At 36.7% G+C, this 22,040-nt stretch overlaps 1 protein-coding gene across 1 annotated transcript; it reads right to left on the reverse strand.

Annotated features, from left to right (window-relative positions):
* Positions 1–838: 838 nt before the first annotated feature.
* Positions 839–21,641, reverse strand: LOC132111750 (placenta growth factor-like). Its single transcript, XM_059519341.1, has 7 exons — positions 21,132–21,641; positions 4,342–4,378; positions 2,825–3,021; positions 2,521–2,600; positions 2,296–2,325; positions 2,160–2,222; positions 839–937 (listed from the first exon to the last, which is right to left on the reverse strand). The coding sequence occupies exons 1-7, from the start codon at positions 21,249–21,251 to the stop codon at positions 916–918; spliced, it is 549 nt and encodes a 182-aa protein (XP_059375324.1). The 5' UTR covers positions 21,252–21,641; the 3' UTR covers positions 839–915.
* Between the last annotated feature and the right edge of the window lie 399 nt (positions 21,642–22,040).

Raw genomic sequence — 22,040 nt, forward strand, 5'->3', positions numbered from 1 at the left:
TTTTCATTGACAAAACATTACAAAGCACCAACATTCACTCATATCGTGATGAACGTCTGTCTCCGTTCCTCTTAACAGGCCCTTTCTGAGCAAAGTCTTCGTCCTTACACAGTGCACACATCAAACCTTTAAGTTTTGCCAAAGTTGAAATATTATAATGATATGTATATTAGAATGGGATGGCTTTCAGATCACTATTATTTCGAAGAAAAACATTATGAAAATAATGATTTTATTATTACCACTAGAGGTCAGTATGTCAATTTAATGCTCAAGTCGAGAGCTAAAGCCACAGAGAAGCTTTAGAACACAAACAGAAAATACTATGAAAAGATTGTCTAACATGGTTTTCAGATATATAAGTGTAATATAGTCTTAGCATAGCAGTAACATAATCTACAGAGATGACCTTTGCCATTTTGTTCTCTGCTTCCTTCTGGATTTATAAAACAAATACACACACAATGGCTTTGTTAATATATCGATTCATGGAATGCACCAGTTTTACTTCAGTGGATTTTAATAAATAAAAGAGGAAGAGTCGGAAAAGCTGGTAGTGAAACCAGTACCACTACTATTACTATATTACTTTCACTACAACTAATATAAAACAATAAAATAACAATCTTATTATATTATAATATTTTAAGTCCATAGGGTTTCATTCAACCTCAGATTTTAGGTTTGGTCTTCGGTAGTTTTTCTTCTGTAGAGAGCTGTACGACAGGAGTTCCCTGTATAGATGACTGGAAGGCCCCCATGTGCTGACAGAAGCCCCATCATCATGACAACTCTGCATCGGGGATGGTGGGGTGCAGAGCAGTGGCAGTATCCATAAGTTAACCATGATGACGGTGAGGGTCGCACAGAAGGGGCGAATGTGCACGATTGGCTGGCATCACGGCAAGACAGCGTTTACCTACGGGGAGACTGACACCTGTAAGAGAGCACACATTATGCTCAGAGAACAATGCACTCTTTGTACTTGTGTCCTTAAAGTACATTTAAAAAAAAGCTGCACTTATCACTGAAATGAAAATAACTGGTTTTCAGTGCAACAGTTATTATTATCAACCTGACTACATTAGTGGTTCTTAATCCGGGGGCGGGGCCTCAAGATGACTTGATATAATTTAAAACAAAGACAAAACAAACATTAAAATAAGCTAAAACAAAAATCAAGATATTTCTTACTTCACCCACTCTTAGTTTCAACAGCTGTTTTTCTTAGTACAGAATCCAATTCGATCAGACTTGTAACGTCAACTGATATCATGCTATGGATGCACCAAATGATTCACTGATTAACCATTAAGAAGAGTTATACGAAATAATAGACAAATATTTTAAACTAAATGAGAAGAAATGCGAAATAAAGGTTTGATAGTAAGAGCTTTATGAAAGGCAGCTACTGTGAAAGAAACATTTATATACATGAAACACTTATTTTGTGTAGTGAAAAGGATGCTCAGATTGTGTATATTGTACTTAGACAATTGAAAAACATGCAGAAATGTTTGAAAAAACGTGCACTTTTGATGATCATTTGTCATATTAGTTTTAACAGTTTTGAAAATGTAACAGTTGCTTGTGAAAATAGTAACCGAAGCAAATAAAAAATATTTAATGCTCCATTAAATCACATGGAGCCTTCAAATATTATTGTCGATGATAGTGGGTTAGGGTGAGAACCACTGGTTTTGATCAATGAAAGTGATTTTCAAGGGTCAAGCCAAGTAGAAATTCATTTTCATTGAAAAAAAAAAAAATCAATCAATTAAAGGGGTGATGTTGATAAGAAATATATTTAGATTTTTTTTTGTACAGGAAAATATAGCGAAAAATTAGTTCAGTCCAATTAAAAATGTTATTAAGTTACTAAATTTCAGAGTGTACTCTGTATTTTGTGATTATACAGGTGCATCTCAATAAATTAGAATGTTGAGGAAAAGTTCATTTATTTCAGTAATTCAAATCAAATTGTGAAACTCGTGTATTAAATAAATTCAGTGCACACAGACTGAAGTAGTTTAAATCGTTGGTTCTTTTAAGTGATGATTTTGGCTCACATTTAACAAATTGTGATTCTAATTTATTGAGATGCAACTGTTAGCTTAGCAACATGCTAATGTAAAACCAACAATCAACATTTAACTTACTTGTCACAATCTTTCGCTCTCTTTTTCTCCTTCCTTTTTCTCCCTCTGTTTCTGGGTTTCCATCTACAGCAAAACGAAGAATCACTGTAATTCCACTTTGTGAGTAAGTTTTATAAAAAGTGTTATAACTTGATACCTGTCTTGTTTTGTTGTAGATTTTTTTGGTCTTGGCATCACAATTTTAGAGAAATCATGGAATGACAGAGACAAGCGGAGGGATTATTACAAACATATTTCATACTTGATAAATTCAGCACACAAAACAAATTCTCAACATTTGTGTTTATTTGTATCTAAGACAACAATACAAAGCTGTATCGCAATGGCAAATGTGGTTACATAAAATTGATCTTTTCCTTACCTACATTCACAGGCTTTGTGCTCCACAAAGGTCATCTCCACATATTCCTGGCCCTGCTCCGCTGGCTTGATCTTTAACAACTGAAAAAGTCTTAATATTAATATCAATCCCAAACATGTGCCTGATACAGACAAAACAAAGGCTCCTATATAGATATCATTGATATCAGTGAAAAAGCATACAAAGTCCAAATAAAGTTCAATATATGAAAGTATGAGCTAGTATTCACAATTATTGGTACCATCTTCTGTGCTACGTTTGAAACACTAAATATCGCCGGCCTTGTCAAAAGAAAAATCCTTACTTGCATGGTGGTGTTAGAAGTGAGCGTAGGGTGACACTCCAGATTCTCATCTCCACAGCAACCAGCGCAGCGGACCAATGGCAGGCAGGCGGGGCTGAAAATGTGCTCCACCTCCCCAGGGTACTCCTGAACCACTTCCACTAGCTTCTCTATGGTGCGGCAGAAGCTTTTCCCCCAGACCTCTTGAAACAGCATCACTGCAACGCAGCACAGAAATACAAGACAATGACCTTTACATGTGTGCATGCATATACAAATACAAGAAGAAATTCCTAAGCATTTAGAAGCAATCACTGAGCAAACTATGACTGATTAGAAATTTTGGGATTTGAGAAAATGTGATTAGTATACTGTATATATATATATATATATATATATATATATATATATATATATATATATATATGCCACATGATCCACATTCCAACACAATTTGCAGTAATTCTGTCATGACAAATGTCAGAGAGTTTAGCATGGTACAGTAATACACATGGCAATATTAAAGAGTTTGGTCTTGGTGGAACAGATCTGCTTGGCTCCTGCTGCGGCAGAGCAAGTACTGAGTCTTGCTACATCCAAAGACATGCTGCGGTGAGCATGTAGGAAATGCTGTTGTTGCAGGTATAACATATATGAAATAACCCCCATTAATAACATACATTAAGTTACCCAAGTATACAGGTGGAGCTGGGGAAGGTGGAGGGGTTCTGAAGCGCGGTGCAAATGCTACAGCGAGCACTAGCCGAGCATTTGAATGTTGAGCTGTAAGCTCATTGGCTGCTGATGTGAAAGAAAGCATCAGCTTTGCCATGTGAATAATGATTGAGTTAGAGTCCATGCTCTGGTTCATCCAACTACAGTTCCTAAAATACCTTTGTGTCCTAATTTCTCAAGACTAATGTATGTATATTAACCATATTTACATATGCAGAAATGTAAATATAATACAGATTTCATTTACATTGATAGTTTGAGTTACTGTACAAAATCTCTGGGAAAAGGCAACAAGAAAAAAACTCTGCAGTGCGTGTGAGCATGCACTGCGTTTCATTTATCAGGGTTTCTCAAAAGAGAATGTCCTTTGGGATCTTGCAAAGAATGGTTCTTTATTAACAATTTTGACTTTTTACTGCCATATTACTCTTGTTATTAATGTTATTTAGAGAGTTATTGTACGTTTCTCACTTACACTTGAAATAAAAAGACTAAAATATTTATCTGACAGAACATTTGTTTAAAAAAATATCCCAAAGGGCTCTGCTTAATAAATAACACATGGCAAGTAAAGGGACTTTAAAACGGTTTTAATATAATGTGTCTTGGTTGTTTTTTTTTTGTTGTTTTTTTTTTTTTTTTTACAGTGAATGCTGTAAAAGTTCAATTTCTCACGTGTCTGATCCTCAAAACAAAGAGAAATATATAAAACAGAGAAAAAATATATGTATATGAGACTGTATTTGAAATGTTTTTATGTCATGATATTTGAAATGTTTTATGTCATGAGGTGATTCTCTTACCTTTAGCAGTGCTGTTTATGTTTACTAAGGAAGAACTCTGCAAAAAAGGGTGTAAAAAGAGAAAGATTATAATATAAATTCTATAAAAAAGTATTTACAACGGGAGTTGTTACATGTGACATCTTCCCCTTTAAGAATACTATATAGTTAAATTAGGCCTAATTTACATTAAGGTAAATTAACATTTACATTACATAATTTCTGGTGTAGAAACACAGACTTTGCATAGTTGACGTCATTCTGATGTCTGGAGAACATGACATTTTTCAAAATAAGAAAACAACCTAATATACCCATAAAGCAGTGCTTTCCAGTTTTTTTTTGTCTTCCAACAGTCCCATCAAACAGTCCCACCTTTTCAGTCACACTGGCATCAAAAGGGATCATGTATTCTTCAACAACCAAGTATCCCCTGGTTGGGAATCACTGCCTTAAATGAAAGGGCCTTTAAACAACAGCACTTGCTTGTGGCAAGAAACAATAGTGCATGTGCCCTTTTTTTTTTTTATTGAGCCTATGATAAACAGCATGTTTTTCTTTTTCTATCAACCAGAAAAATGCAGGAATCAGTGTGGTTTTACATCAGCACCTTAAGTCAGAAACTGCATTCAATACTTTGGATTGGGAGATGGATACATCCACCAATAATGCAGAACTTTATAGTCAATAAACAATGGCCTATATAAATTAGAAAAACTAGAATCATGATTAAGCAATAAAAAGATCTGAGCCCTTCTCCATTTTTATAGCCTTTCACACATTGAAGCAGGTAAATTACTGAAAAAAACTATATATTTTGTACACACAAAAAATAATGCTCCTGTTCTTTTGAGTGTGAGTTTTTTTTTAACAAATAAGAATTTAAAGTTAAAAATTTCTGACAACACAGCAAGACTAGTTTGTGAAAGTGGAAGGGAAATGCTGTAGGGTCAATGTGGTCATTGCGTTCTGAAAAGCAGGAATTTACTGAGACATTTTCAGTAAAGAGAAAGAACTTCCATTAACCCCATGCTATTAAACACAATTGGCAGTGCAAAACTTTTAACTTCTTGTTCCCTGTTGAAAAAAATTAAACAAGGTTAAGTGGCCATTCAAACAGAATACATTTCTTAGATATTAAAATCAAAAGATGCAGGTGGAATGAAAACACATACAAGGTCCAAAGACACGTTTTATGAAAAATCTTTATTATATATACAATGTCTACCGCTGAGCTTGTGACATTGCATTCTAGGATTGCCTGCATATGCTGCATACAGTCTTAAATATGCTTATAAGGCATAATAATTTTGCTGCCGACTTTGTATTATTCTTATGTTGCCTTAAATGCTGTCTAGGTATGCAGCAAGTGTTCAGTGATAGTCAGGGATAAAGATAGGCCTATCCACATTAGGTTTTTACATTGCAGGACTTTTAGACACGAGAAGTCAGGCAGTTGGCATCTCCATGCTCCTTTTCTCAAAAGCTTTGCACATCAACTCAGCTATGTGAGGGACCTCACGTAGCACCTCTTTGTCCTTGTGTGTGTTACCAGATGGACTGTGTGAAAGTAAAGTACTCCTGAAGGTTCAATACGGGTCATAAATAGCTGTGAATAGGAATGTTGAGAGAACCTCCCTAATGTTACCACCAGAAGCTTCTGTAAACAATATCAATGCTTAAAGGTGCTGTGTGTATTTTTAACAGCATAAGCAACACCAAATGCTATTGGTGTTTTTATGTATAGTCACTCTAACTAATAAAATCGGAGAGAGAGTAAAATTAAAACCAATATCAATATTTTTTTTATAGTTGGATCACAAATAAATCACAAAGCTAATAAACACTATAAATTGTAATAATGTATGCCTACTTCAATTCCTATCATGCACAGCTGTGCCAATTACTATATACTGTTCTATTGTATTATATCTATTGTCATTTGTTTGTGGTCATTTTTTGGTGTTCATTTTAACTTGTCACCATTATTGTGGTAAGTGTTGACATCCATCTGTGTCTAATGTTTTAATTGCTCCTCAGTCGATTCATATTATTTTGATGAGACCATGATGTCAGTGCTTTAGGCCAAATGCTTAAATTGCCAACAGGACAGACTGTGCTGGAAAACACTGAGATGTGGGAACATAAAGTTGAGAAATTAACTGACTATGAACACACTGAAGCAACAAAATAAGACAAGTACATGCTAGTCTTACAAAATAAAAGTTATTTTATTATCTATCTATCTATCTATCTATCTATCTATCTATCTATCTATCTATTTATCTATCTATCTATCTATCTATCCCCAGGTGAAAAAGAAGTACTCTAAAAATAAACTAAAAACGTACTTGAAATTCACATAGTACATTTATAGTATAATTGTACTCCTAACATGCTTATTTGAAGTGCATTAAACTGTATTGAATTGCATTTATATATATTTTTAAAAAGGATATTAAAAGTATGTTGGTAATTAATATATGCTTAGTTACACTTTTAAGAAATATGTTAAAACATGTATATATTTTGTGATATTTTAGCGTGTTTACAAAAAACATGCTTATTTTAATCTTACTTAAAGTATATTTTATATTTACTTTGTATAAGAACGTCCGTTCTACTTTAAGTTGAGTTGTGTACTGTATGTCTTGTGGATTTTTTAATAAAAATATGATTATTGGTTCTCCAACCGTTTGCCTTCATCTATCTTCCTTTGACACAACTGTAACAGAAGAACGGCTCCTTCCGCCTGCCTAACCCCGAAATGCCTGCAGGCGTCCGAGCAGTCAAGATGGCCGGCTGCTCGGAGGTCAAGCCTGCTGGACATCAAGCACCAGTGCCACCTCGTAAGCGCTTCCCTGATCCCCAGTTAAGCCCAGGAAGAGCTCCTGATCCCCAGTTAAGCCCAGGAAGAGCTCCTGATCCCCAGTTAAGCACAGGAAGAGCTCCTGATCCCCAGTTAAGCCCAGGAAGAGCTCCTGATCCCCAGTTAAGCCCAGGAAGAGCTCCTGATCCCCAGTTAAGCACAGGAAGAGCTCCTGATCCCCAGTTAAAACCCAGGAAGAGCTCCTGATCCCCAGTTAAGCCCAGGAAGAGCTCCTGATCCCCAGTTAAGCCCAGGAAGAGCTCCTGATCCCCAGTTAAGCACAGGAAGAGCTCCTGATCCCCAGTTAAGCACAGGAAGAGCTCCTGATCCCCAGTTAAGCCCAGGAAGAGCTCCTGATCCCCAGTTAAGCACAGGAAGAGCTCCTGATCCCCAGTTAAAACCCAGGAAGAGCTCCTGATCCCCAGTTAAGCCCAGGAAGAGCTCCTGATCCCCAGTTAAGCCCAGGAAGAGCTCCTGATCCCCAGATAAGCCCAGGAAGAGCTCCTGATCCCCAGTTAAGCCCAGGAAGAGCTCCTTATCCCCAGTTAAGCCCAGAAAGAGCTCCTGATCCCCAGTTAAGCCCAGGAAGAGCTCCTGATCCCCAGTTAAGCACAGGAAGAGCTCCTGATCCCCAGTTAAGCACAGGAAGAGCTCCTGATTCCAAGTTAAGCCCAGAAAGAGCTCCTGATCCCCAGTTAAGCCCAGGAAGAGCTCCTGATCCCCAGTTAAGCCCAGTATTGACTCCAGCCGCAGAGCCTGTTCAAGAGTCCATTCCAGTGTGTCTCTCGGTGATAATGGACATGGCGCTACTCTCAGGGTTCTTCCATGAGCCTCCTTCATCTCCCAAATCTCCTTCGCTTCCGCTGGTCCTGGCCAGCCCTCTTGAGTCTCCTGAGTCTCCTTTGCCTCCTCTGGTCCTGTCCAACCCTCCTTTGTCTCCTTCGCCTCCGCTGGTCCCATCCAGCCCTCCATCGCCTCTGTTGGTCCCGCCCAGCCCTCCTTCATCTCCTGATCAATGTTAGCCAGCCCTGCTCCTCCAGAGCGTCCATCAGAGCCCGCTCCTCCTGAGTGACCCACAGGATTCCTAGATTTGCCCAAGAAAATTTTGGTGGGGGGCCATCAGCCCGACACCGAGCCAGTCAGGGCAATGGAAGATTCGCAATGGCTCCCAATGATCCCTGATCCGCCATGGCTGCCTGAATCTCCTGATCCGCCCTGGAGGCTCTCCTTGTCTCTACCCTGTTCCAATCCTGCACCAGCCTCCAGGGCGCCCACCCTCCCTCCCCAATGGTACTGTTATGGGTGTGTCTTACAGGAGGGGGGAGTTATGTTAGGGTTATGTTTAGTTTTTGTTCCGTTTTCTTTGTGTTTTCAGTTCACCTGTTTCCCAGTGAACTAGTTTTACTCCTAATTACCATTTCATTTACCTGTGTTTGATTAAATAACTCATTAGTTATTTTGTTTGCTCCCCTTCAAATACTCTCAGTTCTCCCCATAGCTTTTGTCCATTCTACTTTAAGTTGAGTTGTGTGTCTTGTGGTTTTTTTAATTAAAATACGATAATTGGTTCTGCAACCGTTTGCCTTCATCTACATTACTTTGACACGACCGTAACAATATAAAGGTCTTACATTGTACCAATTTATAATCTATTATAAATATAATTTTGTCAACTATACCTTAGTAATAAGCATACTTAAAATCAATATGTTGTTGGGTTTTACTTGTTTGTACTCATAAAAGAATACAAGGTGTTTTTGTAATACAATTGAAAATACATTTTAATTTTCCCTTTTAAATGCATGACATGACACATTAATTGTAATAGGCTATTAATTATACTTTCCACAAGCATTTCAGTATAGAATCATTATAAGTGTATCATAAATCTATGATATGTGATATATTTACTTGTTTATGTTCCTAAATTCAAACAAGCTCAACCTGTCAGGTGATGCACGAAAAACAAACCTCACTGGCTTTTGTGGAAGATCAGGCTGTTGAGGCTCTGAGTGTCATGCTAACTTCAGATTCAGCACTTCTGTTGTAGAGATGTTGGGCCTCTTCTAACCTTATGTTCAGTGTTAGACAGTTACAGTATTGTATGGTGATGATGACAGACAAGAGGATAAAAACCAACACTCATGTCAAGGCAAGCTTGATGAGGATTTAGTCCAAGTTTTGAAAAGTAAAATCTGTCTGTCTGTCCATCTATCCATTCATTTATTCATTCAGGACTTTAAGTGTCTACTGAACTTTAGGGTTTCCTACAACCAGAAACATCAGGTTTGATAACCGCAAATCATCCAGCACCGAGGATGCAAGGCAGGAAGTTTTGAACAAAATAGGAAAGCAAACAAAATGGTAACCTAACATTTCTGCAGACTTGTGGCTCCTCTAAAAAATGTGGGCTATGATAGAAACTGAATGCATTACACTTGCAAATGGGAAAATATGAGAGGCTGTTTGAGAAAGTGTGCTGGCTCCAGCGATGGAGGATTTTAGTGGTTGTCATGCGCTCCATTACTGGCATTGCAAACCGACACTGCAGAAATGATTCTTCTTTTCCTGTTTTCATTAATAATTTCACTCCGGAATGATTAAAGAAGTCAAAACAAATAGTTAAAGGTGCTGTATGTAGGATTGACACCAAGAGGTTGAACTAGGTATTGCAGTCCAAATTCAAAATATTGGAGAGGGTTTTTTTCACCTAGCACCTCCTCCTCAGACTTTAGCACACACAAGTTCACAGTTTGATGGCACCAAAAGGAACGAGCGCACTTGACAATTAATGAAATGAAACATGCTGTGTTTTTGACCAACTGGCAACCCAGGGTGCTGAAATACAGTTGGGTAAAATGGCAGTGGGCGGGTTTCACAAACCAAACCAGAGACTGACATTCCGGCCTGTAACGAACATTTTCAAAAAAGAATAACTGACTGTAGCATCGTTTTTCAGATTAACACGTATGGTAACTTAGCATGTTTTTTCAAATATCTGCAAACATACTATGGTACTTCTATGGTTTAGTAGAGTCAAAAACGTACATACAGCACCTATAAACCTTTTTTATGTTAAAATGCAGAGACATCTATCAGCAATCAGTTCGATAAATAACTCACGCAATCTTTTTCACTCCCAACGGTAATGCTAAGGTCAGCACATCTATGAGAAAGACCTGTCTCTTAAATAATAATCCACAGTGACCTGAAGTCATGCAGAAAGAGTATCCTTCCACCTTGTCTTTTCCAATTGATCCAGCAGTGTGGGATAGGGCCGGCCTGCTTCAACAGGAAGAGTCTGAGTAAACTGAAAAAGAGACTTCAAGCAGACATGAAGTCTATGGGAACATTTACTTCAACATCACAAATTAGAACAAAAAATCTATAAATCTGGTGCCAGGCTGCACGCCTTTATTGGCAAAACTAAGTGAGACAGGGAGGATCACTGAATATTTCAATGATGTGTAATAACCACAAGCTCTTTTATATTTAATAATGAGAACATGATCCTGTGATCATGGTTTCATGCAGGCTGTTGCTTGAGGTTATATTAATTCATTCTTCTATGAACACAATAAAAAGGCACATTCAAAATGAATAAGCAATAAAAAAGTCATTCTCCAGACAACTCTTGCAATTTTCACAAATAACTAAGCTACCCGACAAAAGCACAGCATGTCTAACAGGCCGTCTTTACTGCCTTTACTGCATTACTCCAAGAAAACATCCAACAAGCATTTTTTTCTCCAACAGAAACATTTCACATTCAATTGCTATCCAGCATTCACAACACAATCGTGAGTTACATAATACAAAATAAGATTTAGAAGAAATTGTGTTCTCGAACTATAAGAATTTAAATGTTTTTACAGTAGAGTTACAGAACAGATCTGGTCTAATATCCTGGCTAATATATTACTACTGCTATTAACATGATGATAATATTGAAATTATTAAAGCAGTAATCTCCCTGCATGGTAAAAAATCACTGTAACACACAGAAGCAAAGTGATTTACTACTTTTGAAAACAGCCCCAACAACAATACAATAAAAGACACTGATGTTCAACATATACAACTGTTTCCAGTTGCTAAGCCACAAAATAACTTGGCACACTAACACAGAATGTATATCATAATAAACATTTGTATAAAGTGGGATTCCTATTAGTCAGATTCTAGTGAGTAAAATCCTGGAGGACACAACACAAACAATATTTGCTTGTTCAAAAACATCTCCACATAAACTTGAAATTGGCCAACCATGGATAATTGTGCTCCTTATTACAGTAAGCCCTGTTGTGGCTATGTAAATGGGAGCAAATTGCCTCCAGATGAGAGATTAAAGGCTACAGAGTTGGATGGCAGTCCCCTGAGTGCCACAGAAGGAAGGACAGATCCATCTTTTCCTGATTGTGATTGCGCCTCGTCCCCTGGGCCATAACCAGGCCTGTACAGGAAAGAGCCAGGGTCCTGTCACCACAACAACTCGCTCTGACTGAGACGTCTGGAAGCGTATGCCTAAATTCGATTTGGCGGGATATTTTTGGGAGGTGTTGCTGTGTGCATGTTGACTCATGTTTTCTACCGACACAAAAGGTGATACCTGCGGAGATGAATGGACATGTTTCTTGTAGTAAGTGGAGGGCCCTTTTAAACCAGTTAGAAAGCACAACAATACTCGCACACAGTGCAGATAAATAACTATGCAGAAATGCAATATGCACTGAATGTGCTGTCACTAGAAACACTCTCTGGCTAGTAGATCAAGAACAGGTGTGGTTAGGGGTTTCTTCAACAGTTTAAAGAAGGAACACTTCGTACTCATCACATAATCTAAGGTTAGCCTAAGCAAGATCAGTTAAAAGTGTTTGCTCATGTGTTTACTTTGCCAGCAAGTCCGTCAGTGGAGCTTGAATAAATAGCTACTGCTTCACATTATGGAGGCAGAGGAATGCCGAGCAGACAGATGGTCAGCCTCAAGTATTATTTGGCTGCAAGTGTTGACGAGAGGAAGCACCTGCGCTGGATGCCGTCCCAAACCGGCACATAACAGACACGTGTGCTGTCACTCCTGTCACTCTCTGTTGCCTCTCATCCCTTATTTGGCGGGTTTTTCCCAACTTGATTCTTCAGCTATTTTCTCTGTCATATGTCTTTATGTTATATACTTCTCTGTGCTGTCTGAATCACATCCTCTTTTCTTTTCATCATGATTCTTTCATCATGACAACTCTGGAGCATTTTCCGTGATCTTGCCTTTCAAACTTTTGATCTTCATCGTTTTTTTTTTCATTTAATTCTATATAATATAAAAGAAAAAAATAGATATATACATACATACATACATACATACACACACACACACACACACACACATATATATATATATATATATATATAAAATTATTTTTTTCTTTTTTTTATAACTCTTTTATTTGAATATATTTTAACATGTAATTTATTCCTGTGATATCTAAACTGAGTTTTCAGCATGATCCTTCAGAAATCATTCTAAAATGCAGATTTTTTAGCTAAAAATATTGTTATTTATAGGCATATATTGATTAAATATTGTATTGTAATATTATACCACTTTATGTACTATTTAATAAAAATGTAATACATTAAATTATATCATATATTGCAAATATTTAGATAAACTATGCCAAGTTAGTCTGTCTTGGGTTTGGAAACTTGGTTTCCTGCATTTTGTACTGAATTCTTTGCGCTGTTTTATAATCTTTCCTTTCTCTCAGATTGCTCAAAGCTTCCATCCACACTGTCTATTCGTTTATTTCTGGTTTATGAATCTCAAGCCCATTTATGTGTCTGCCCTCTACATGGAATTTGTATTTTTTGGATCTCCGCAACATCAAATGCGCTTAGAGGGAACATTGCCAATAACATCTTCTGGCATAAGATCAGATGACCGAAATATCCAACAAAGCTGGCATGATTCTCCCTTTTAAAAACAGAACCAGGTAGCTAGAATCTGTGAAATAACACAAGAGCTTTTAATATTCAGCCCCACTGTCCTGTCCAGAGGGACTAAGATCTAACACAAACATGTAGAACGCCAAACTATGAAGTTACATGAAGGGAGAAAGATAATGTGGTAAGATACAATGAGGAAGGAAATGAAATATGGCACGTCGCATGACCCCCCAAAAAGAAAATATACTAACACTTGGAGGAAAGACTATGGAAGTGCACAGTGCAGATGAAACCGGAGACAGGAAGGTAAAATAAGACAGGAAACGAAAAAAATAGAATGGCCGCAAAAAATTCGCAATGAATGAATGAAGTTGCACATTTGGTAAAGTAATAAAGTAATCTGTCATGAACTGACTGTGGATGTATTTAACAGCATGACCCTGCTGTTCAGCCCATCACTCAAACTAACTACAAGGCTACAAATACAGACTTATTAAAGAGTCTATAATACTTCTAAACTTTGATCAAATCAGAAGTATGCAAAAGAAACGTTTTAGACAAAGCTAGGAAACAAATTTAAGTTATAAAAACCTTGTAGGAACATTGTTTTGAAATGTTTCTAAAATTTTGAAAGATTTTTGCAATCTTGTTGTGGCTATAATGTTAAAAAAATAAAACAATTTCACCCAAACTATAATAATAAGTTTATTTTTGAATGTTTATTTTAAATGTTTCTAAGAACATTTTCTCTCAACATTCTAAGAACACTGATCAAGTAAATACAAATATTATGGGATTGTTCCAAGAATGTTGTTCTAAAAATGGTTTGTCTTAGCGTTATGTAAACATATATCAAAGTTATAAGAACTTACATAAACATTACTTTAATAATGTTTTGTCCTAACATTTATAAACTCTTAAAAAAAAACATTTTGATGTTTTCAGAATGTTTTCTGTTAGTTGGGAAATTCAGGCAAAATATCAGAACGTTACACTTAAAACAGGCAAATAAAAGAACAGCAATGCGCTATGGATGTGTAGTCTCTAATTTCACTTTTAAATTAATTTCAGTGTTTTGTTTCTAATAAACATACTGTTTAAGTGTTTGGGGTCGGAAAGAGTTTGTAATGTTTTTTAAAGTCTCTTCTGCGCACCAGAGCAAAATGTATTAAAGTAAAAACAGTAATAGTGCAAAATATTATAAAAAAATCACTGTTTTCTATCTTAATATATTTTAAAATGTAATTTTTTCCTGTGATGGCAAAAGGTGAATTTTCAGCATCATAACTTCAGTCTTCAGTGTCGCGATTCTTTGAAAATCATTCTAACATGCTGATTTGCTGCACAAGTAACATTTCTCATAATTGTTGAAATTATTTCTTATTATCATTGTTGACCATACACACACACACACACACATACACAAAACTCGGAAATAAACTATTAGATTATGTATTGTAAATTTGTGTCATGTACAACTTGTGAATATGTGATTTATAATGCCTGCCACATTGCATTGTATATTACACCAAACAATCAATTATTATTTATTCATCTGACACTTTCCTATTCAGAGCTTTTACAGTTCCACTAGTACAACATGACTAAGCTCCTTGAACAACATGCTGATGATTCAGTAGCTCATATATCAATATCAAATCGGTTGGGTAACCAGCCTGGATTTTACCACTTAACCAAACCACTGACATTAAAGCTCAACCACCCACTAACTTTTCAGTTCCCGGATAATTATTTTTTAGAAAAGCACCCACATAAACCAAAATAAAAAGTTCCTGTTTTTACGTCAAATACAAATGATGTTAAAAAAAGGTTAGGTAGCCCTTTAAACCTCAGCTGCCTTTACAGACACATCACCACGGGTGACACATAAGCTTATGCTGAGGTCAGCATATACAACAATGACACATGGAAGAATTTCTCCCAGTGCCTGACTCAACATATTTCTGGAATGCTCCACCCAGCACGAGAGGGCAGGAGAAGACATTTATAAATGCTCTTCACAACCACATGGACAATATTTATTTTCTCATTCTGTTTGCCTTTCTCCAGAGATGGTTAACAGTGGCAGAGCAGATGAAAGAGAAGGGACGGGCGAGGCAGACAGCACAAAGGAGACATCTCTCCCTTGAGAAGAAGAAAAAAAAACTCATGGGAGGGAGCTCATATTATTAAGAACAGACTCTGTCCTAGTCCATTGGGAACTGCATTTCATTCAACCCAGGGGAAAAGGTGATGCGAATGCATAGCACTGCACCGGTTAACGTTAGGTGGCCAGTCTGGAAGGCAATCAGGGCCAAAATAGCTTCAGCTGGCACCAAATGGTGCTAAACCCTTGGCCTTACCCAAGCGAGACAGCACCCTTGCGTGTGTGCATTGGTTAATTAAAATTCACAAACTGAAGACTAATGCTTTATATTTTTGCACTGGAAGAGTGCAGCTGGAATACTGGAATAAGAGCATGTCTTTTTAGGTCCATCGAATGATCTTCTCATTTTTTCCATCAACGCAGCTTGCACATAAGTAAACCATTTAAAGGGGAATTCACGCTTGATCCGCTGAATTCAATGTATGTATTAAATACAAGCTCTCTTCATGGAGGTTTTTAAGACTATAATGTAAAGCATCTGTGCATTTTGGCACTAGATTGTCTCCAAATAACAATTTAAAATAGAAAAAAAGTGCTTTATTTAATAGCACCGTTTGACTGGCCACAAAAATGTTGTGTTCCTCAGTGCTCAAGTGCCATATGTGTTATTGTGCAAGCATCTATAAGATCAGCAAAATTCTCTTCAAAATAGGGTTGTCGTAATCAGTGTTGGGGAGTATATGTATGTGTGTGTGTGTGTGTGTGTGTGTGTGTGTGTGTGTGTGTGTGTGTGTGTGTACCGGTATTATGTAATTTAATTACAAAATAAATGTAATTGTAATCAGTTACAGTTACTTACAGTTACAGTTTCTGAAAATGTTAATGATTACAAAGGGGGTTACATCAGAATATGTTCACACACACACACACACACACTTTATATTTGGTTTTATGTATAAGCTTTATTTTTTTATATTTACAGTTTTTTTTTTGTCAAGTCATTGTTAGATGCCAGTGTTTCCTGTCAGATTTGTTACAAATTTTGAAAAGGAATCAAAGGTAATCAGTTACATTACTTAATAAAGTAATTGAAACTGTTTTATTTTAATATATTTTAAATAGGGTAATTTGTAATTTGAATGTATTGCATTTCCAAAGTGACCTTCCCAACACTGGTCTTCACAATTACTTCATACTTCCCTGGAAAGAGTAGGCCCAATATGTCTGAATGCTCATAAAACTGAAGTCAAAAAGTACCCAGATGACCTACTACTTGCTACAGAATCTGATGTGTACATCCAGTGGACACTTTACAATCCCATGAGGCCCTGGGAGATGAATGTCAGTGGAGCGATGCAGGTCATATGACAATGACCACAATGACAACATGGCGAATGTAGTAAGTTCTGATTAATTTCATACTACACACATTCATTATATATAAAACATACTTTTTTAACTGTCACAAGGTAATTACTTTTTAAAAAGAAGTACCTATTCAGAAAGTATACAATTTTGGACATTGTAAATAATCTCAAGCAACATTAACTATGTATGTCATTGGTTACCAACCAAGTTCCTGGAGTACCCCAAAACTGCACAAATGTTTCCTTTGTGCTGTCCCATTTCAGATCTCAGAGCATATCTGACTAGAGAAAGTGTAACATTCAACTTCAACCGATCGCATCACAACCTTGATGTAATTAAGTTTCTGTCAGAGTTGTGTGACAGTTAAAGGTACAATTTGTAAGATATTTGCAGTAAAATATCCAAAAAAAATATTGTCCAGCTGATTACTAACAATATCTCTAATGTTTTCAACTACTTGTAAATCATGAGAAAATTCCCATTCTAAACAGTGACACGGGGCAGTGCAGTCACCTGTCAATGATGTTAGTTACCATTTTTTACTGCCTTTACTGACGTAGAAACCACATGACAACAGTTTCATGGACAAATGCGGAAGTAGTGCCTAGCATCCAGCAAACACTAGCTTGCTTCAAGCAGTTCCTTATTTACTTCTTCTTGCACATTTTATGGTAGATTGTGTTACTTATATATGGAACATAATTACTGTTTATCGTCTGCCGCTGGTTCTCCCGTAAACTTGTTTTGATTCGTATCTTTACAGAGAACGTATGCTATTATAACGATCAACAAGATTAGTATTATGGGGCATACACGCCAAACGCGGGGCATCGCGTCTCTAGACCAACGCGAGGATGTGTCTGATCCATAGTCTGATCGTGTCTTTGCATTGACTTTGTAAGTAATCTACTCACGCAAATCGTTGAACTCGAGTTAGAAAATTATGACATCAAGCACAACATTTATAAAAACTTAACCTCATCCGTTAAATCTTTGATTTATATTTCCGTCTGATTGATGGCCATCGGCGGTTGGGTAGAAGACAACAAATCCCATCATCCCACGCTCCTTCTTAGCCTCATAAAACCACGCGATTGATATTGTTTTGGTAGTGCGCCCTCTTGTGGCGGGTCCTACAAACTGTACCTTTAATCACTGTTTGCGGTATACCATACCATACCATACCATACCATACCATGTTGTGGGCGGAGCTAAAGATTCACGAGCATGTGAAGCTTTCACGTAGCAATTGTCTGCAAAAAAAACATAAACTTTATAACTTTACTGACTTAAATTTTATTTCATCTGTTTTATAAAACTTTTGTCACCGAAATGCCAGGAACAAACAAATACACTTGCACAACTATGTTGCTGCGCATGAGAAATAAACTGCATCCACTGTTCCCTTAACACTGGGTTCTTTGGGAGGCTGAACAAGGTTATCTTTCCCTCACAACCAAAAACCCACTACTTTGGTGACTGTTGATTTTGTGGTCTAAAAACAAAAGGACAAATCCTTCTCGAGCAAGTCCTGTGCTGCACTGCTGATGACTTCCATCATATAGGGTCATATTTGAAAAAAAAAATTATTATAATAATAATAACAAATAACAAATTCCCGAAACTTAAACGAACCTTTTAGGGGTGTATTTGGCACAGAAAAACTGTCACATGTCCAACTCATTTTTTAAAATTTGTCCATGTTTAGCAAGAAAATCTTTAACAGTGTAAGTCAGAATGCATGAAATAGCATTAGACCTTCCCTTTAAATAAGACGTTGTTTTCCGACAAATTAGTTTATTCAGCATAGGGAACTACTGATCTAGGTGCCACTCCAACACAGTAGATAGTGGACACTTCATATTGCACCTTAAGGCTGGTTGTCATCCATCATAAAACAGAAAAAAGAAGATGCAGATGTCAGAGGAGATGATAGACGAAAAAAAAAGTTTCTTTATTATTATTTTTTATTTTGTAAAAAGGCATACGCCACACTTGTATTTTAAGTGTGTTTCATTGGCCAAATATGAGAAACCCCAAAATAAAGTTTGAGATTAATTTGATTGAGACAAATTAAATTGCAAGGAAATGCAAGATTATTGTAATTGTGAATTTTTTTGGTCACAGTAACTGTGTAGTAAAAATCCGATGTTGTGACAGATCATAAAGATTACCGCTTATGCAATTACCTGCTAGCACCCTTTGTTGCAAGCCTGAGATTGTGACACATTTTTTTATTTCAGGATGACACATTATGTATTGCAACATAGCATGAAATCAAATTTGTGTGGTTAAAATTATTGCATCTATATACTTATGTATAATCATATGTATACCCATACTGAAGAGTTATATGCTGTGTCTAGTATTTTAACCTCTGTCACTAAAACACTAGATTCCCTGACAGAGTTCACTTAAGTTTAAAGAAACCATCTGCAAGATAATTATCCAACTTTGGAAATGATACAGCAACTCCCTTCCTTACAAAAGTGATCATTACAAAACTGCTTCATACAGATCCCCCTGAAATCAGGAACGAGATTCAAAGAAGGAATAGATTATATAAAAGCACAAAAAAAAAAAAGTCAAGGTCTCAAGGAAGGTGAAAAGTACTGTTAATTTTGTTACACCTTTTGTCAAGAAGCTCTTAGAAAGTGCTCTTAAATTTAATCAAGTTATCAGTCATTAAAGTTCTATGTGAGCAAACACTATAATCATTATTTTAAAAAGTATTATTTTTAAAACTACCCTTGTCGAGGTCAAATCTTTATGATATTTAAAAGGACTTATTAATTTTTTGACTTTATGCCCACAAAAAAATACAAACATTAATTTTAATAACAATATTATTACAGTTACAAACAATAATAATATCAAAATCCATATCATGAAACAGCTGCATTCAATGAATAATAGATCCACAAAAAATGGTGTCATGTCATTGAACCATTAACAGAATGAATGATACTTTGTTGAGCATTTAGAGTGAAAGATTCCCATTGATATTTATAGAGGAAGTACTCAACTGAACCTTTTCTTTTGAATAATCACCAGCATTAGTAACAGCAGGTGCTTGCCAACTTCTTGTAACTCCTGAAATAAAATAAATCTAAGTTTGGCTGCAAGCACAAGAAAGAGACAAGAGGAGACAGAAGCCAACTCTGGCGCACCCACACCTGGTCTATGGCCAGTGATATGACAGATGCTATGTGTTTTTTGGTAAAAGTGAATGGAGGCGTAAGTCATTTGTGGGCTCCGGAAGAAGTGTGTTGTTTTTGGTTTTACTATGCCCGATAAACCTTGTTCTGACCTGCCAGAAGCAGGATTAATATTGAATGAAAAATGAACATATTTACATTCTTTTAATGTCTGTCTCTGTTCTTTTTAAGCTTCTGCGAGTAGAGAATAGTAGATTTGCAGCAAACCATTATCCCAGAAAAGAAGTGGGTGTGAGGTTTTATATAGTCAGGTGCATCGGTGCATAGATTGTGACATATCAAAGCCCATTAGTGAACACAATGAAAATGTTCAAAGCGTGCTAATTTATGTTATAGAGGAAAAGATAAGAATATTGAGGTGGACACTCATGCCAAAGCTCAACTTAGCCATCTCACATAACATGAGGTGCGAGATTTTACCTAGAGCTGTGGGACAATGATCTTCTTGTTCAACATTTTGACATTTCATTGTGAATAGTTTAAATGGATATGGACAGTATGTCATTTTTGTTTATATCTTGGAGTAGTTAAAAGCACATGCTTGTTCAGATCTGAGACTAACTTTGACATACTTACATTGCCTAATTGGTCTCTCATTAGACAACAGTAGAAGGCATATAAAGATAGACTCTGACTGTCTGCTGATTCTGGCATTGGTTCATCACTAGTGAGTAAGGAGAACTGTGTCACACATGCCTGTGGGATAAAGGGAGTGATGCAGTTCGTCACGTTTCCTTTCATGACTGGACACTTTCTCTTGGAATACTTCAAAAAGGGATCAAGTTATAGAGAGTGTTATAAAAACAGCCGTCTGGAGGCTTTACTGGAAGCCTTGTCAAAAGTAAACTGGTTCCATTCATTCAGCCAGGTCTGACTGACAACTGCACGTAGACACGGTCAAACCCTAATCATTCTATTTTATTTTATTTATTTATTTATAAAGGTGACACAGCTTTCCATTCTATTCTTAGGGTATTTCTATTCTTAACACGTTAGCTAACAGCAACTTTCAAGAACGTTTTAAACATACAGGCTTTTACACAAAGGGTCATTACGGGACATCATCACTGGACGCGTTCTTCTGTTCAAATGCAGAGCAATTGCATTGCTTTAAAGTAAAATAATTACTTTTAATCTGACACGATTATTTAAAAACTCCAAGCCTAGAAAGGCGATAGAGCTATAACACTAGGATCAAGTCGTCTCGTTCCATGGTTTAAAACAGCGTTCTCGTTTTGTAGCGTAGAATCAATACGTGGTGTATAATTTCTGCAGGTTACCTGTGAAAAAGGACGGCCCATATGCTCACCTGTGCAGGTAAAAGGCTCAACTGGACCGCGACGAGTTGTAACAGTGATGTCAAATAGCCCATCTCGAATGCCAAGGCAGGTCTAAGCGTAGAAAAATCAAACAGTAGTCCGTCCACCATAAATTCCACAGAACGGTTCTAGGTGGCCAGTTCGCGTCTTGCTTGTCCGTAGTAAAGTGTGCGTTGCTTTCTCCAAGCTACCAAATACAATTAAGCAATCCGGTAAATGTGCTAAACATAGCCTATCCTCAATGTTTTTATATTTCTGTTTTCCTAAAATGTCAGTGGTGACACGTCACTTAATTGAATCCAATACATGGAAGATGCAGGCGAATACCACCTGTAAAATGTTTAAAATAGGTCCTTTTGGAGTAAACAGTGTTTGGAGGTTTTTATCGTCCTCACGCGCAACTGATCCAGCGTCGGTTTTCTAGTGCAAGATTCGTGCTCGCGCATTTCCCAAATAGAGTGGCACACTTCCATATGAGCGCCTTGACTACCTTTCAACAAGTTGATCATTTAAATCTCCTCCTCCTGAAGCCTTTCTCATGTTCATACTGTCCTCCCACTGCCCTCCCCTCCATGAACTCACATCTCACATTTTATTTCGCTTTTCTCACTGATTCAGTAAAAAAAGTGGTGACCTACAACCGTTATACTGAGGACTTATTTCTACCTGGTCTGATCTCAAGATTTAGTTCTATTCAGTTATGTTAAATAATAAATTTAGATTTTTTTTACCTGTGTGGTAACATCTAAACTTTATTCACAAATGATTTTAAGCACATTCTTTCAGTGTTTTAATCCTTTATAATTATTCTAAAATCTCTAATTATATATATATATATATATATATATATATATATATATATATATATATATATATATATACACACACACACACACACA

Source organism: Carassius carassius, chromosome 31 (genome assembly GCF_963082965.1).
Source record: "Carassius carassius chromosome 31, fCarCar2.1, whole genome shotgun sequence".
Taxonomy (NCBI): Eukaryota; Metazoa; Chordata; class Actinopteri; order Cypriniformes; family Cyprinidae; genus Carassius; species Carassius carassius.